The sequence below is a fragment of the Prionailurus viverrinus genome, chromosome B1 (genome assembly GCF_022837055.1).
Source record: "Prionailurus viverrinus isolate Anna chromosome B1, UM_Priviv_1.0, whole genome shotgun sequence".
In the NCBI taxonomy this organism is placed as follows: domain Eukaryota; kingdom Metazoa; phylum Chordata; class Mammalia; order Carnivora; family Felidae; genus Prionailurus; species Prionailurus viverrinus.
This window is the reverse complement of record NC_062564.1, coordinates 143444645-143463064: the sequence shown is the minus strand read 5'-3', so window position 1 is coordinate 143463064 and position 18420 is coordinate 143444645. Positions and strand designations below refer to the sequence as shown.

The 18420-nt window shown below is 41.6% G+C and overlaps 1 protein-coding gene across 3 annotated transcripts; it reads left to right on the top strand.

The window, feature by feature from the left end:
- The first annotated feature begins 344 nt into the window (after positions 1 to 344).
- Positions 345 to 9210, top strand: CCNG2 (cyclin G2). Of its 3 annotated transcripts, none has more exons than XM_047856865.1 (8): positions 345 to 690; positions 1619 to 1794; positions 2395 to 2532; positions 3771 to 4021; positions 4211 to 4289; positions 4379 to 4477; positions 6411 to 6616; positions 7771 to 9210. In XM_047856865.1, exons 2-8 carry the CDS (start codon positions 1657 to 1659, stop codon positions 7889 to 7891), a joined length of 1032 nt encoding a protein of 343 aa, XP_047712821.1. In that variant the 5' UTR covers positions 345 to 690; positions 1619 to 1656; the 3' UTR covers positions 7892 to 9210. The 3 variants fall into 3 exon arrangements, with proteins under 3 accessions (XP_047712821.1, XP_047712820.1, XP_047712822.1); XM_047856864.1 differs by having other exon boundaries at positions 351 to 690; positions 1657 to 1794; XM_047856866.1 differs by lacking the exon at positions 345 to 690 and adding an exon at positions 698 to 1571 and having other exon boundaries at positions 1657 to 1794.
- The last annotated feature ends 9210 nt before the right edge of the window (positions 9211 to 18420 follow it).

Genomic DNA, 18420 nt, shown 5'->3' with positions numbered 1-18420 from the left:
CTCAGCATTCTGATCTCTGTACCAGTATCCAATCGGAGAGCTGGCTGCTTTGGGCGGACTTTTCAAAACAGCGAAAACAAAACAAATGGGGACCTTTAAAAGGTGCAATGCGACCAGAAACCGTCTCCTTCCGCCTCTCAAGCCTATCACTCCCTGTCTTTCCCCTCTCCGGATCAATCGCGGAAAGCCGACGCCCAGATTCAACCCTCCGCCCAGGGACCGAGAGGGAGGGATGGCTCGGCAAAGCAAAACCGAGCTGAAGAGGGCACAAATCCGGCTGGGGACAGCAGTATGGGGTGGGACTCTTTTTCAAAGTCTTTTCGGTAGCCGCGGATCCCTCCGCGGGGAGTCACGTGCCCCGCCCCCTTGGGGGCGTCGAAAACTCAAAACAAAAACAAGGGGTTTGGTTCGGCCTCCGCTGTGGAGGCGGCGGTGCCCGCAAAGGGCCAGGGTTAGAAGGGCCGGCACTGCGCCCCAGCCGGAGGGTGGGCGCACGGGGAGCGGGATGAAGCTCCGGCTGTGAGGCCGAGGCGGAGGTGGCAGTGGGGGGGGAAGGGTCCGATGCCGGTCCGGGGGCACCGCTGAGGCGGCGGGTCCCCGACCTCCGGAGACAGGTTCGGACGCCCCCGCAGTGCCCAGTCCTCACCGGACCGTGACGCCGCGGGCCGGTGGAGGCTCCTCTCCGGCACGGTGAGTGGGCTCGCCCGGGCTCGCGGGGTTTCTTTGTTTGTGGTTGGGACGTGGTAGGGGGATGTGGGAGTACCCAATCGGCCCCGGAGCGACTCCGGTCCTGCCCTCAGCCCTGCCCCGGGGGAGTGAGCACTGGAGACGGAAAGATGTTGGAAGGAGGAGTGGTGAGTCGAGGAGGCTGAAGACAATTCTTTAGTTGCAACCCACCCCCATTGTGTCACGGGGGCTCGCTGGGGTGGTGCTTCCTGGATTGACAGCCCCAGGGCTCAGCACGGTTGAGGAACCTGGGATCAGTGGATGGACGGGTGATGTCCAGGCATGGGGTGGGCTGGACTTCTGTCCCCCGACTGGGTGGGCCACGCCACCCCACCGCTCTCTCGGATCGGGGTCTTGCCACTCGGGTGGAGTGGGGATAGGCGCTGCCGAAGCGGATGAGAAGGCTTGGGGGCTGGACTCCAGCGAGAGGGGCTTCAGGAGCTGGGCTCCCCGGGAGAGGCGGGGCTCGGGAGTCTCCTCCCTCCGGTTCTTTGTTCAGTCGCGAGACTTTCTTTCCCCTCCCCCTTATTGTGTAAAGCGCCCTCTCCCAAGACCCGCTGCCTTAGGTGCCCCGGGTGCTTTCCGCGGGCAGAAGCCCCTCCCCCCCACGGCTTCAGGTAGGGCGGACGGACACTGCCGCCCCAGGGCAGTTTCCGGTTTGTGAAACCTCCGGGAGGCTGGGGCTGGCCGGTCTGACCCAGCGCTGGCCGGCGGACGACAGCGCGGCCCCTCCTCCTGCCACACCTCCCTGGCGGTGGGGGAGGATTGCGCCGGGGTTCTGGAGGACGTGACTGATCCCCTCATCCGCTCCTACCTAGGGTGTGCTGGGGCGTCTCTAGCCTGAGGTATTGACCCCAGCTCTTTTTTTGCCCACTCCCCACCCCCTCCCCAGGATACCTACTCTAACTGTGCGTGGTGTCTTTGCTGCAGATGAAGGATTTAGGGGCAGAGTATTTGGCGGGTCGTGAAGGGGTCCAGCTCTTCGGATTGTTGAACCTCTATTTAGAACAGGAACAGAGATTCCAACCTCGAGAAAAAGGGCTGAGCTTGATCGAGGCTACACCGGAGGTAAGCTCCCAGAAAAGATGTCTTGCTCAAACAGCTGATAGGGCTTGGAAAAGGATAACTTTTAAGTTGAATCAAGATTAAAGGCTGCAAAGTTTCTTAAGATAAAATTTTGTCTTTCTAGAGTACTAAGATAAATCTTACAATCTTATGCACGAGAGTGGTACTAACCCTCGAGAAGTGTTTCTTCAAATGTGGTACCTCCAACCTGCAGCTTCTGGGGTGGGGGGGGGAGACTCTTACGTCGGAATTGAGTAGTTCCGTTGTGGAAATAGCCTTTGCCCGTGAAATACTTCATAGTAGGGCCTTTTCTTTATTAGAAAAAACAAAAATCTAACTATCTCCATTACAAGGAAGTTATATTTGCTATAACCCCTGGAAGTGACAACAGTTTTCTGAAGCTCTTCTGTAATGTAGATTTTAAAAAAGCAGTGATATGTGTACATATTTTGTACCTGAAAAGGTTTGTAGCATTAAATGATTCCACTCTTTCCCCCCATATTCTTAAAGGTTAAGGGAAAAAATTACTCTATTTGAATCTAATTGTGTGTATTTATCTAGTTCTAAGAAAGTCATAACTTTGGCTCTTGGTTTTTATTTCAGGATGATAACACTTTGTGTCCAAGATTGAGAAATGCCAAAGTAGAAGATTTAAGGAGTTTAACCAACTTTTTTGGATCTTGCACTGAAACTTTTGTCCTGGCTGTCAATATTTTGGACAGATTCTTGGCTCTTATGAAGGTATTTAACGTGTGTGTGTGTGTGTGTGTGTGTGTGTGTGTATGTGTGTATGTGTGTGTGTGTGTGAGAGAGAGACAGAATCCCAAACATGCTCCATACTGTCAGCATGGAGCCCAGTGCAGGGCTCTGAACTCAGGAACCCATGAGATCATGAGCTAAGCCAAAATCAAGAGTCGGACGCTTAACGACTGAGCCACCCAGGCGTCCCTATATCTTTATATTTCTAAACATAGTGCACAGCACAGTGCCTAGGATACAGAGGTTCGATAAATGTTTGACAAGTGAATGTAATTATGTCACTGTGCATAAACATTTTTAATTGGAATTGTGATCTTTAGTGCCAGGTTAAGAGATTACAGAATTAACTGTGTTGGATTTTAAGTTTGGTTTTGCTGTACCTCTTCTATGCCTTCTCTTTGCAGACGTGATAAAATGAAGAACACTGTTTTTAGGTATTCCCTATATACGTATACAATTCTCAAAATAAGGTTTTCACATTTTCATCTTTCATCACATTTTCTGTTGGAGCTTAGGTATTTTTAATACTGAAACATAAATTCAAGTATAGCAGTATGTTAAAGGTGACCTACTGCCTTCCCTGTGAGAAGTCTTTTCAAAGCGGGGAACCATAGTCTTATTAACCAGCTACTGTTAGAAAAATGTGGCAATTCTTCTGCCAATAGGATTGCTGTCAGCTGCTGGGTCAGTTTTCAGGGCACTGAAAAGAAAAGGGCAGCCATCTGTCCATGGCAGCTTTTACATATGCTCTGTTCTGCACAACTGATGCAATATTTCTCTTGGGCAAATTTGCACTGAAATGTAGGATGATATTTAAAGATAAGTAGAGAAGAAGATAAAAAGATAAGTTACACATTATTTTTATATTCAAAGAAGTATATATTTTCTTGGAGTTGAAAGGCTTAATTTATTTTGGGGGAGATTGCACTATTAGGAATTTCATGTTTGGAATACAAAGTATAATTCAGTGTTAGAAACCTAGCTGTTAAATTTGCATTTAAATTACTTAATTTAAATGCTTGAAATGCCTTTTTTAAAAAAGAGGAAGTTAAGTCAGTTTAAAATGTAAAAATGATTAATTATAATTGTGAATAAGGGTAAAGTATTGGTAACAGATTGTGTTCTGTCTTAAGAGTTAGGGACATCATCATATTAAGTGTCGGCTTTACTGAATCAGAGTGACAGTTGTTAGAAGAAGCTTTTTGTTCTTTGCTTTTCAGGTGAAACCTAAACATTTGTCTTGCATTGGAGTCTGTTGTTTTTTGCTGGCTGCTAGAATAGTTGAAGAAGAATGCAATATTCCATCCACTCATGACATAATCCGGATCAGTCAATGTAAATGTACTGCTTCTGACATAAAACGGATGGAAAAAATAATTTCAGAAAAATTGCACTATGAATTGGAAGCTACTACTGCCTTAAACTTTTTGCACTTATACCATACTATCGTACTGTGTCATACATCAGAAAGGTCAGTGGGATTAAAAGTAAAAATTTTGTGCTTTAGCGTTCCTGTAGCTAACAGTTGTAATGCCAGTGAAGTTTATATTTTTACTTTTCTAAACTTTCAACTTGGATTTTCAACAGCAAGTTTTTAGAATCATTTAAGTCTTTGGAGGTTTAATAAGTAAATATTTTGTCCTACCTTTTCATTGTATAGGAAAGAAATACTGAGTCTAGATAAATTAGAAGCTCAACTGAAAGCTTGCAACTGCCGACTTACCTTTTCAAAAGCAAAAGTAAGTTGATTTCTTGCTTACATAGGTCTCGCTGTTTCTGTTTTTAATTTTTAAAAAAATATTTTTTTCTTTTTTTTTTTTTTTAATAGCCATCTGTGTTAGCTTTGTGCCTTCTCAATTTGGAAGTAGAAACTTTGAAATCCATTGAATTACTGGAAATTCTTCTGCTTGTTAAAAAACATTCCAAGGTAATTGATCTTCAGTTCTTATTCTTTAAAGCAGACTTGTTACCTAATTTATCAGTTTTTTACCCCTGTGGTGATTTAAACATTAAATAATAACCTTATGGGCCTTTTACCTTTTCCACTTTTGTTTTGTACCTCATGTGTTGACGTTCTCAAAATGCAGCTCTGACCCAGACAGTATTAAACTGGAAGGGAACCTGATCACTTACCCTAGCTTCTTTCTATGTTCAGATGTTGTATCTTCTCTGGTATTGTCACTTATTGATAACAGTGTTCTGCAGTGCAACATGCAGATTATTCAAAAATACATACTAGGAAATAGACTTAGTAAATATACTAATGGCAGCCCGTTACATCTGTAGGGCTGAATCATTATCCCATTAGTAGCATTACCAAAATAACTTCAACAATGTTTTTCTTTTTAAACCTTTTAAGCCAGCTCAATAAGTTTTGCAGTAAAGGGTGTTAGTACTAAAAGGAGTGCCTCAGGGTTCTGTTAGCACAGAGGCAGGGCCGACTGTGAGAGGCACTATGACTGGGAGTCTCATTGGACCAAAAAAATCTTAAGACAATGAAAGTTTGGGTAGCAGAGGCTTGTGGCCAGAAGGTTGTGGACTAGAAGAGTTTGGGAATCATTTTAAGGTTGGCTTATAGTTGGAATGTCTAGGTGATAGTCAGAAGCCAGGAGTAAGGAGATCCAACTCAAATAGTGATTTTGGAAGCCAAGCATGGAAATGAGACAAGGAGTCATGAATGACCAAGATTTGAACCTAATGACGGGGAGAATGTTGACCCCATTGAAGGAAGCTTGAGAGACACTAATTTGTGATCAAATTATGATTTTAGGTGTTTGTATATCTTTCAGGTAGGTAGATATTTAGCAGATATTTGGCAGCCTGGAATAAAAACTCAGAAGGTAAATTGTAGTTGGAGATTGAAATATGAAATTTCTCATGAAGAAATAATAATAGAAACCATAAGAAACTTGTGGGAGTCCTTTGTTTAGGGGTCAGTTGAAACTCTGGGTTTTCAGTGTTGGTGGTTTTCCCCTTAAGAGTCCAGTGAAGGAGGTTACATGAGACAAGTAAGTGCGCCGTCAGGTTGGAAAAAAGTTACCAACAAGGAGGTGGTCAGGAATATTGAATTTAGATGAGATGCCCAGTATAAAAAGAATTGAAGGAGGCTATTCTATACCTAGAGGAGATGTCAGTAGAAAGAGAAGCTAGTGGTAGAAGCCAGATTGCAAAGGGGTTAAGATGTAGCTGGATTAGGTGGAAATGGAGACGACGATGATATAAAATTATCTTCTGTTTGTGGCAAAAGTATTTGTGAAGTGTTTTGTTTTTAGCAGATGAATTCTAGCTTTCATTTAAATACTGAACTTACTAGTTTTAATCCAAACCTTTTATAATAATGTTATCTGGAAATATCTTAAGTGAAAATTGACTCATTAATAAATTGGGGCATTTCCCAGTGGTGGAGAGGCTATGCCGTTTTGGGGAAATTCCTCTTCTGTCATATTGCTAACTTCCCCATTAGCATATATCTGGTGTCTTTAGCAATCCAAACAATGCTATGTCACGGAAACCTAAATCATGTTACATTCCTTTCATTGAGGCTATTAAAGGATATACTTAATAATTGGCTGATTAGCAGACCTGATGTTTTTAGGTCAGTGTATTTTCTTAAAATAGGCAAAGGATTTTATTAGGTTCTGTGTAAATTGTTTGTATCTGTGATGCTCCTCCCTTAAATCAGCGGTTACCAAATTTTGACTGCTCATTCGAATCACTTGTGGAGCTTTAAAAAATCTTGACGTCCAGCTCACATCCCATATCAAATAATATCTGGTGGTGGGAGCCAGGCATCAGTATATTTTAAGCATCACAGGTGATTCTGAGGTATTTAACTTCTTCGTTAAAATATTTTTTTCCAGGTTAATGACACCGAGTTCATTTACTGGAGGGAGTTGGTTTCTAAATGCTTAGCTGAATATTCTTCTCCTGAATGTTGCAAACCAGATCTTAAGAAACTGGTTTGGATTGTTTCAAGGCGCACAGCCCAGAACCTCCACAACAGCTACTATAGTGTTCCTGAGCTGCCAACAATACCAGAAGGGGGTTGTTTTGATGAAAGTGAAAGGTAAGCAGGTTCCTTGACAAATTAGACCTCCTCAGAGTAAGTAACACTGATTTTACACTCAAAATGGAACCTGGCAATACTACACAGTATTAGAGAAAGCCAATAGCATCATCTCTTCAGCTGAGAAAATTAGCTAGAGGTAGTTTTATTAAAATAGGTGAGGATTTAGTGATATGCTCCCAACCTCCCCCCCCCCCTTTTTTTTCATTATTAAAAAAAGCAAAACATGATGCTCTGTATTCCATCTCCAGGACTTGTAACTGGAAGTTTGTACCTTTTGACCACTTTCGTCTATTTTATCCCTCCCTCTGTCAACCACCAATGTGTTCTCTGCATCTATGAGTTCTGGTTTTTGTTTTTTTCATTCTTAGATTCCACACTGAAGTGAAATCATACAGTATTTGTCTTTCTCAGTAGGACTTGTTTCATTGCCTCCCTTTTTGAAAACTGGTTGTTTCACATCTCCCTTGCTCTCTGAAATCTAGTTTAAGAACAAACAAAACCTGAAATGGCTTTACCAGCTTTTGAGGGTTAGTATGGATTCCTAATATGGTGCTGCGGGTTAAATGACCAGAAAAGAGAGGGAACCACCGCCACTAATGTGGCAGACTTATGTAGATATTTTTACGGTTTTGTCAGATGCCATTGTCTTGCTCAGAGTTCATTTTCATTCATAAAATGAATACTTTTATTAAATTTGATTGTTTTACCATCTAGAAATAACGAGTTTTATTTTCACAGTTTACTGGTTTCTTGGTTTGATATTTGAGAGTAATAGGGATACAATTGTTAATGCAAGAAAGATATCAAAACCATGTGATTGAAGATATGTTGTCCTTAGTCTCCATTTATTGGATTTAAAGTGGTTAGAATTGTAGTTAGTTGCTAATATGTATTAATTGGTACAAGAATAATAGTTTGGCAGATGGTAATTTATCTAAATCTCTTAGAATCTATATTTTCTAAGATTACAATAGATTACAATTCATTTTAGGAAGTCCTTATAAGTTAAATTTTGTCTCTATAAAGTTTAAATTTTGATACAGAAACCCTGAGACTAAAGATACCCATTTAGCAGTTTCATTTGGCCTGTAAAACCTTTAAGTATTTTCTAAATAATGGAATCTTCTTCTTGTGTCTTGTCCTTCCTTTAGTGAGGACTCTTGTGAAGATATGAGTTGTGAAGAGAGTCTCAGCAGCTCTCCTTCCAGCGATCAAGAGTGCACTTTCTTTTTCAACTTCAAAGTGGCACAGACATTGTGCTTTCCATCTTAGAAATGTAATTGTTCTGTGTCAGAATTTAAAGTGCGTATACAGGTTTCAAAGCAATAAATGGGGGAGTAGGTAGTTTTCTGGTCCATCCCCCATCTAGGCAGGAATCGCATAGACTAGAATACCTACCTTCTATTTATTATTCAGATCAGATCTGGCCTATTTTCATATTTAATCCTAAGCCATCAAATGGGTTAGTGCCTCGTAAACAATTAACAATGTTTTACACATTGGCACTTTATTTTTCTCATTGATCTTTAGCTACTTGGGGGAGGAGGGAAGGTGCTGATACCTTCAATTTATTACTTTTCAAGAAGATTTTTAAAGATGAATAGTGTAGCTTATCTTAAACTTTTTATAAAGCCTTCACGTGTCTTTCTTTAAACAGATTGGGAGCATAAAAGTGCTTCCTCAGCAGGGACATTGGATAATCCTTTAATGGTTTATCATAGATCTCCCCTACTTTCCATTCTCAGAACAGAGAATATACTCTTAAATGTCAGACAACTTTTTTTGTTGCTTTGTTGTTTTCTAAATGATCACTTACTCTCTGATGCAGACTCTATAAACTTAGGAATTATAATAGTGACATTTCTGTGAATTTTAGTATATAATGTGTTAATTGAGGTTTCTGCTAAAGCAGAAATCATTGACAGGCTAGGGTTGTTAGATAGTTGCATTTCTAATGCCTAAGTATTGTCAAACTATAGTATTATTTTAATGTTATTAAAACAATCCATAATCTATTAGTTATGCATGCATCTATATGAAAGCAGTACAGGAAGTTGAAGAGAACTATAGGTAACTGGAATGATAAATGTTGATCTTTGTAGCATATTTTATTTCATTTTCTTATATTAAAAAGAAGTCTGCATGATTATGTTTTATTCCCTTTATAATTCACGTTTCAAAAATATTGGTATTAGTGTATGGGTGCCAAGACTGAACATGAAGTAAAAAAAAAAAAAAGTGTAGCATTCTAGTTTTAAGCATATCTGTGTGGTGGTACAGCCATGAGAATAGGGATTTACAAACTCTGTACACTTGGGATTTTGTACAGAGAATTTTTTTTAACTTTATAAATTGTATATGAAAATGTAAATCTTTAAAAATGTACATAAAAATACTGTATTTTTTTACCTTGTGTGTGTGGTAGTCTAGTCATTGCATGTAAATATAATTTATTGTGTATTCTGTTATTCTAAATAATACATTGATGACTTTTTAAATGGTCAGTCAACATCCATTGGATGTTTTCTGAAGTGAATCTTTTTGAAGTAATGATAGATTACAACTCAAAATAAAAAGATTAATGAATTATACTCTTTGTCTGCAATCTTATCTTAATTTTTTTGGCAAAAAGAAAAAGTGCTTGCTGTATTTCAGTGGGAAGGCTTGAAGTGAGGCTGGAGTGCCTCCAAGGTAAGCTGTCTATCTGGTTACCAGAAGTCCTCTAGGTAATATTTCTTCATCACAGTTTGGCCCTCAGCCTTGGAGATACTGAAAGCAAATCTGTCACTCGAGAATTGACCGCTCTCTGGGGTGGACTTATATTAAACAAAAGAGTGATGTATTGACCTGAATGCCTATTAATTTATAGCGAAAGGCAACAGGTATCAAGTACACCAGAATACTCAGGTTGGGAGATCGATAGTTTCTTTCTGCAGACACACCAAATTCTAATCAGAAGGTTGCTTGGCAAGTAAACACGAGGGGTGTTATTATGACTGACCCTGCCAGCCTCTGGCTCTTTGGACCTCTTTTTCCAAGACTTAGGCTTGTTTTGAAAGTCATGGCATGTGTGTGTGTGTGTGTGTGTGTGTGTGTGTGTGTGTGTGTGTAGGAGCATATGTTGCCCGTCTAGTTAATTTTGCAGACTTGTTTTCTCTAGTTGGTTAGAAAATCAGATCTACTAATGTGGTTTTCATTTAATACTAATACCTCTTCTCCCTTGGAGATAGGGCCATGTTTTCCTAACCCTCCTAGGGGTGACTCTTGGCTTGAGGATGACCTTCTCCTTAGGTAATTTGGGTAATAGACAATATATTCTGCTTTCAGATTTTGATTTGTTGAAACATAAAAGGTATTGGTGGCTTTCTAAATCTCAAAACCCTCTTCATTCAGTTCAGGATTTCACTGCTTTTCTTACTAGATGCTCTTACTGTGAATTTGCACACATGGTTTCATCTGTTCCCCTTTCTGGTTTTCAGTACGTTTGGTCTAGCTATCTTTACTGAGCTTCCAGCTTGTTTTTTCACAACTGGCCACCCCACTTGCAAGTTTTTGAATACTCCCAGACCTGCTATTCCTGTACATTTATCTTGGTGAATAGGTATTCCATTTACTCAAGTTGGAAACTTACGGGATATCCACATCTCCTCCTACCTCTTTACTGGAGGTTTCCATTTATATGATTTCATTTATACTGTATAGCTCTTCGTACTACTCTGTCTCCTCTTTTCTGCCACTGGCTTGGTTGAACCCTGTACTTAACCCTGTACAGCAGAGTCATTACAAGATCTTAGTCATCTCCTAGGATGTGGCATGCATACTTCATTGCTTCTGCTGCCTCATGCTGCTGTATCATTGCCTGGTCCCTTGGTCTCCACCCATTTGGCCCTCAGGAAGAGAGATTGAATAAATAACATGTTTTAATCACCTGTCACCCTCAGTTAATATTCAGGTCAACTGTAGAGGCATTGGTTGTAGAATTCATGACAATTTTAACCAGTTTTTTTTTTGTCAAAGATTTGACTTTTCCCTTCAATTCCTTTTCTTTCAACACTAAGTTCTAACATGATGTTCCCCCTTGCCTCCCACCTTCCCCTGTGCACATACAAATTGCTAGCTTATTTAGGCAACCCATTTATTTTTTATTTATTATTTTTTTAATTTTTTTTAGGCAACCCATTTTACCAGGTTCTTACATGGACAAAGACCATGTACTTTGCATTTGTCACTTTTGAACCAAGTGTTTCTAATTATTTGTACCAGAAATTGGTCAACAACTTACTGTTCTTGTGTTTAGCAAATCAGGTTGTGTGGTAGATAGTTTCCTAATAGCTAATGATTCTTTCCATCCCTATGCCTACATGCTGCTCTTTCCCATCAAGAGGTGGAGTCTGTTCCCCTTGAATTGCAGCTGGCCTCGTGCCTGGTTTTGCTTACCAAAGTGCAGTGGAAGAATTTCAGTGTATGTCCAACCCTAAGGCTTTAAGAAGACTGGCAGCTTCCCTTTTATCCTTCTTGGAGGCCAGCCACCATGCTGCAGAGAAGCTTGGGTTAGATTACTGAAAGAGGAGAGGCCAGGTGGAGAGAGGTGCTTCTTGAGGATGAGAGGTCATCTTGGATGTTCTAGTGTTAGCTAAGCTTCCAGCTGAATGCAACTTGCACAGGTGTCCTCGGCTACAACACACAGAGCCAAGGAACCACCTAGCTCATCCCACTCAATCCACAGACTCATGAAAACAATGAATTTTTTTAAGCCACTAGGTTTTGGGGTGGTTTGTTATATACAGCAAGAGTTAATTGAGATAGGCTGCTTGTTATTTATTGTCTGATGGTTACTTCTGAGTGCTGATATTATGTTTTTCTTTCTAATAATGCGTATCCGTAGTTTGCATTTTTTTCCTTTTAAAATAGATTTATTAGGGTATTAACAGAATAAAGAATGAACTTCAAAAAACCCACACCGATTATATCCTTTCTTTGATTAAAATCCTTAATGGCTTCACATTGTTCCTTCGCATCAAGTTCAAACTGCTTACCAAGGCTTACAAGACCCTGCTTGATTTGATCCCTGCTCCCTTCTCAGCTTCATCCCTCATGGCAGCCATGTACACCTTTCCAGCCTAATTGCCTTTAAGTTTATTTGTGAGAGAGAGCATGAGTGAGACAGGGGCAGAGAGGAAGAGAGAGAATCCCAAGCAGGCTCTGCACTGTTGGTGCAGAGCCCCATGCGGGTCTCAAACCCACAAAACGCGAGATCATGACCTGAGCCAAAGTCGGGTGCATAACTGACTGAGCCACCCAGGTGCTCCAGCCTGATTGCCTTTTACCTCCTGCTATTCACTATGCTTCTGTTCATCTCAGTGGCTTCATGCATACTCTTTCATCTGCCTGGAACACCTTTCCTGTCATCCTCATCTGGCAAACTCCTACCTTCCACTTTCAGAGTCATTCCATTTCCTCCAGATATGTGAATGCCTATTAATCTGTGAGGCACTACAATAAGAGCTTTACACATAAAACCAAACACAACGCACAATGTCCCTGCCCTCATGCAACTTAGTGGTGAAACCAAACAATGCACAGCAAAGAATATGACTTTTAAAGGTTATGATGATATTTTCTTCCAAGAAATCTTTCTGGAGCTCCTTCATTTTCCTCTCTTTCTCAGCGCTACATGTTTCCATAAAACTATATTTTCCTTACCCTAGCAGTCAATACCCTGCTTGTCTGTCTCCCTTGTTTGCTTACCTTACCTGTCCGCTCTGGGAAGGCAGGGGCTGCTTGTTGCATTCCCAACACCCAGCATAGTATCTGGCCCTCCTTCTCCTCTGGCTGTTACTCATAACAAGTAACTTTACTGACCAATTGATATGTTTCAGGCACCCTACAAGAATTATTTCATTTTTGCCATAATCTATTAGACAAAGACTGCTGTTGGTCCCATTTTACAAGGAAAGAAGCTAAGGATTAGACAAGTACTTTGACATAGATCTGATAAGTAGCAGGGCTGAGATCCAAACCAAGCCCGTCTGCCAAACCCTATGCTCTTTCTTAACCACAATGCTAAACTACTACCCAGATGTTGATGGCACTCATTAAACAGTTGTTGAATGAGTGACATAAAAGTTCTTATAAGGAAAACGCTGCTCATTATACCAGTAAAATAAGTCACAGTATTCTTCTCTTCAACTTCTAAGTGCTTACACCCATATGAAGAAAAAGTGGCTAAGATTTAGAGTTAAAATGTCTTTAATTGCCCAGGAGTTACAAGTGGTAATTGAAAAATTCAAGACCGTATATTGGTAGAGAAGATGAAGTCTCTCAAAAGCTGGGATTTTAATTTGCCCTGGAAACTTCTTTGTGCTCTCCTGAGCCCTTCCCAATGTGGGCCCTTCCCAATTACTGGTTCCTTTTTATGCTTAGGTTATAGTTTATACTTTATCATTATCTTGGGTTCCAAGGCCCGCAGTCATTCAGTGTTAAAGGGGGTGGAACTTTGTATCAATAAAGGACTGTTTGGTTAAAGGTCTGCTTGCCCTTTGCTTGTCTTACTATTATCCAACGTAACCATCATCTCCCACTTGCTCATTTACTGTTCTGGGATTTTTCCAATAATTATTTCAATGTGTCTGTGGTTTATTCCTTTGCCTAACTTCTAAGCTTCTCTTGAGAAGAGACCATGTGATATGCTTCCTTTTTATCCTTCATGGTGCCTACTATAATGCTGGGTAAAACAGGTGTCAACATCTTTTACATGTATCTCACCTGATGGTGCCTTTTCCATTCCTGATTGCAGTGATTTATAGCTTGTAGAGATGAACTTCCTTGCATGCAAAGATGAATTCACCCTTCCCAAAGTTAGGATTTCACATCATTACTAGGCATGCAGGGGGCCATAGCCCACTGCTACAATTTATACACGTTATTCATGAGTAAGATGTAGTGATCAGGAACACAGGCTCTCTAACCAGACTGTCAAGATTTGATCCTGGTTTGGCCATTCAGTATGTGACCTGATTGGCTGTTAACTAAAGTGTTTGTGCCTCAGTTTCTCTGTGTAAAGGGGTAAGTAACATTACTTACTTGTTTTGGACACAGAAATGTGCTGCCTAGGTGTTTCAGCTGTTGGGAGTGCTTTTGACACAAAACCTTCAGCTAACAACCCTTTTGAGGTCATGCACCCAGAGAACAGCCCCACCCAAGGTCATACCCTGCCCAGGAGAGCCCACATCTATGCCGGATTAAGGCGAGAGGAGGTATAAAGGCTTGGTCACTTTGGTCCAACACAGGAAAACCCAGATGGATCATTTTGGTCTCAGTGCTCCCCTTGGGGGTTGGCTGAGGTTGCTGTTGGGCCTGCATTGTGGCTCAATTCCCTACACCCTAACATGCTTCCTTTCCCTCTCTGCCATGGATGTTGATCCCAAGGGTGCTTCGTAAGGAACATCCTGCACCATAAACTTTGTCTCAGAGTCTGCTTCCTGGACATCACCACAGTAACACTAACTGGTGGGGTTACTATGTGTATTGAATGACATGATGACACAAGATAAAGAATTTGAAACAGTGCTTGATATGCTCCCAGTAAATATTGGCTATAATAATTATTACCCTACTTTTGCCCAATCTTCTTACTTCCCTGCTAAGATAAGACTCAATTTATTCAACTATTGTTGAGCTGCTATGATGTAGTGACTTTTACTCTAGGCACTTAGAATACAAAAAGGAATCAAAACCCAGGTGTTACCATTGAGAAGCTCATACTCTAAAGGGAGAGGCAGACAGTCAATTACTATGCAATGTAAGAAGTACAATAACAGAAATATGTTCAAGGCACAGTATAGCATCTTCTGGATAGAACCAAATGATTTCTGATAATCATTTGGTGTGATTTTGGTAATTTCAGGGAGGCCTTGATGGTCTATCCTCTTTCCTGTGCCCCTCACATCCCTGTTTCCCTCTAGTGCATTCCGTCATTCTCACTTCTGGAAAATCTTTCTTTTAGCTAAAGATTATGAGTCTGAGGAAATGCAAATATCTCCAGCAGGGTTTATACTGTAATGGGATTCAGAAACTATGGTTTGAATACCTGTTCACTGTGAGTATAGTTTTGGGCAAGAAACATGTGTTAGTTTGGGAACCTTAGAAAGCAGATGCTGAGAAGTCAGAAGTGCAGTAGGTTTGTTCAGGGGTGGTGCCTGTGAATGAGAAAGTGGGAGGAAGGTGGGTTGACAGGGAGAGCCTGGGGCTGTGAGGCAGGTCTGACAAAGACTCACCTAACCTGGGAACTCCAGCTGCCAGTTAGAACAGCCCCATGGGTGGTAATGGCCAGGCTCAGCACTCCCAGTGCTCAGTCACTGGCTGGGGTCTGTTCTCGAAGAGCGTGGCCTGGTGCAGAGGTGGCTCCTGAAGGGGCTGCCCCTGGTGGCTATTGGCTACTGGTCTCCTTACAGGGGATGGCAGGTCCTTTCCAGAGAAAGATGCAACTGGTGCATCTCCAAGGTGTTACCTACCATCTCTGAACAAGTGTTTTAATCTGAAAAGGGGAGATACTGAGAACTGCAAAAATTCTTAGCAAGATCACTCCATCCAAACCCCTGCACTAGAGACTTGAGCAAATTTTAGCAGGCCTTTAGCTTTTGGTTATGTCCCTGGGACAACCCCAGCCCCCAGAGCTGGGAAGAGAACTTTCGGTCCATTCTAGCCAACACCTGACTTCCCTTTCCTACAGCACTTATTAAAAAGGTCCAAACGTTGTGAATCCTTTTTCTAATCCTTTGACATGTGACACTTTTTCTAGCCCTTTGATGTGTGACACTCAGGAGTGTCTTTCTCAAGTATCTGAAAACCTCTGCGATGTAATCATTAGGAACAGTAGGGCTTCTGTCTCCCAGTGTCTGTGGGAAGCTAGCATCCTAACTTCGAAAGCTGCCGGATAGAGGGCACAGCTGGCCTAACCACATTTACACTCACCAACTCTGTCACTTAAAAAAAAATTTTTTTTAATGTTTATTTATTTTTGAGAGAAAGAGAGACAGAGTGCAAGTGGGGGAGGTGCAGAGAGACAGGGAGACACAGAATCTGAGTCAGGCTCCAGGCTCTGAGCTGTCAGCACAGAGCCCAACACGGGGCTCGAACTCACAGACCGTGAGATCACAACCTGAGCCAAAGTCAGACGCTCAACCGACTGAGTCACCCAGGCGCCCCCAGCTTTGTCGTTTTTTATTGAGCCTCTGCTTAGCTCTTTCTCTCCTGGTTTCTCTTTTCACCACCTTAACTAATGCCTAGTTTTGCTAATCTTTGACAATGCTAAGATTTTCCTACATCACAGTGTTGTGAGGACTGAATGAGTTCGTGAGAAAATAGAAGTTATTTTGTAAACTGGGAATCTCTTTTTTTTTTTTTAATTTTTTTTTTCAACGTTTATTTATTTTTGGGACAGAGAGAGACAGAGCATGAATGGGGGAGGGGCAGAGAGAGAGGGAGACACAGAATCAGAAACAGGCTCCAGGCTCTGAGCCATCAGCCCAGAGCCCGACGCGGGGCTCGAACTCCCCGACCGCGAGATCGTGACCTGGCTGAAGTCGGACGCTTAACCGACTGCGCCACCCAGGCGCCCCTGGGAATCTCTTTACAAATATAAATGGTTGTCAGTGTGAAGGCATTGCATATATTTTCCTGAGAGACAGTTTTAAAAATTACATCAAAAATATTTTTTCTGTTAATAAATCCTTTCTAAAAATGTAAACAATATAGAGAAAGTGATAATACCTACAATGCTACCCCTCAGAGATACTGTTAACAAAATGCTATTTATCATTTCATTCTTTTTATACAAGTATAAACATATAAACTTTTAAAAAGTTTTTTAAGTTAATTATTATTTATTTTGAGACAGAGAGAGAGAGGGAGAGAGAATGAGCTGGGGAGGGGTAGAGAAGGAGAGAGAATCTCAAGCAGGCTCCTCACTGTCAGCACAGAGCCTGATGCAGGGCTCGAACTCATGAACTATGAGATCATGACCTGAGCCAAAATCAAGAGTCAGACACCATTAACTGAGCCATCCAGGTGCCCATAAACTTTTTTTTTTTTTTTTTAATATAAGTGGGACTCAACTCTCTATACACTTCTATAACCCACTTTTCTCATTTAACCATGTGCCAGGGCAAAAGTCAGTGTCAATTGTATGGATCTCCTTCCTTAATTTTAATGGCGGTGGAATGTTTCATTGTATGCTTACGTAACAATTTATTTAAGATCCCCTTCTAATGGATGCTTATTTTGTTTCCAATTGTTCAGTATTTGTAGTCAAAGCAGCAGTAAACATTCATATGCATACATTTCGGTTTATCCATATAATAATTTCTTTAGGATACATTGAAAAATTTTTAAGTTTCTTTATTTTTAGTAATCTGTACACCCGATGTGGGGCTCAAACTCACTACCCCACATCAAGAGTTGCATGCTCTTCCCACCGAGCAAGACAGGTGCCCTTCTTCAGGATACATTTCTAGAAGTGAAATTCCTGGGTTTATTCTAAGGGAATACACATTTAAAATTTTATATTGTTGACCTGTTCTCCTGAAACGTTATACTTTCAGAATTTATACTCCCATCAATGAGCATGTCAATTCGTTTCCTTACTTCTGCACCAGAGGATTTTGATGGGGACGGGGGAAGGGGGTCAGAAAAAGTGATTGGGATCATTAGATTCCTAAAGGGCTCAGAGGAAGATGCTACTGTGCAAGGGATGAGGGAGGGGAGGTAAGCAGTGACCCTGAAAGCTGGGCTTAGAAAATAACCTGCTGCCTGCTTTCCATTTGGTCCCAGGTCCCAGCTTGCCTGCTGTTGGGCAACACAGAAGCCAAGCCACCAGAACACCAGGACTCCTCTTTGTAGGATGTGGCAGGCAAACAACTGTAGGGGCTCTCCTTGGGCCTGGGCAGGCAAAAGCCTTTCTGCCCAGCGTTGAAGAAAGCCCTGCCTGCAGCTATACCTGCCTGGCTCGAGCTCTTGTCCCATCTTGTACATGAAAGAGGAACAAAGTTGACATGTCCCACAAAGGAAAGTTGATCAAAGGCTAGACAAGGTGCCAACTCTCAGAAGTGGTGCTGTGCCTGAACTTGGGGCCTGGCCCCAGGAGCAGACATTTATCCTGCTTGCTCCAGGGAAGCCTTTCATGCTATTTTTGGGTGGGGCACCAGGCAGAAGAAGAAGGTGAGGATGACAGGGAGTCCCATTTTACCTGTTTCCATGCTCGTGTTATGCCAGCTGCCAGGGTCCTTCCCTTTCCCTCTTTTTTTTTTTTTTTCCTTATTAATTTTTCTTAAGTTAAAAAGATTAGGATGCATAACTTTTATGGGAAAAAAAAAAACCTTAAAATAGAAATCTAAAGATCCTCCACCATGTATCCATTCTAATGCCATGAATATTTTCACAATATATGTTACCTGCCAGCTGTTGTCTCAGGGGTTAGTATTTTTCACAGAGGTTCAGAGAGCTGGTCCCTTTTTCATTCACATCTTACACTAAGCAGCTTTAGGACACGATGGCACAGCTGCTTAACAGCTGTTGCCTGGACTTAGGGTAGGAGTCCCGTTTGAGGTTCAGTGACATAGCTCCTATAAACAGTTTCCAGGACTCTGAGATTTTGAGAACAGCCAGGGCCACTCAAGCAAGAAGTGAAATGGTCCTACAAGAGGTACTTTTCCTTTGCCTGGGGAGCAGAGAGAACTGTGTGTCTGCTTACTCATGGCCAGTCCCAGCATGTCTCAGAAATGCTTTCCCTTCCTTTTTCGATG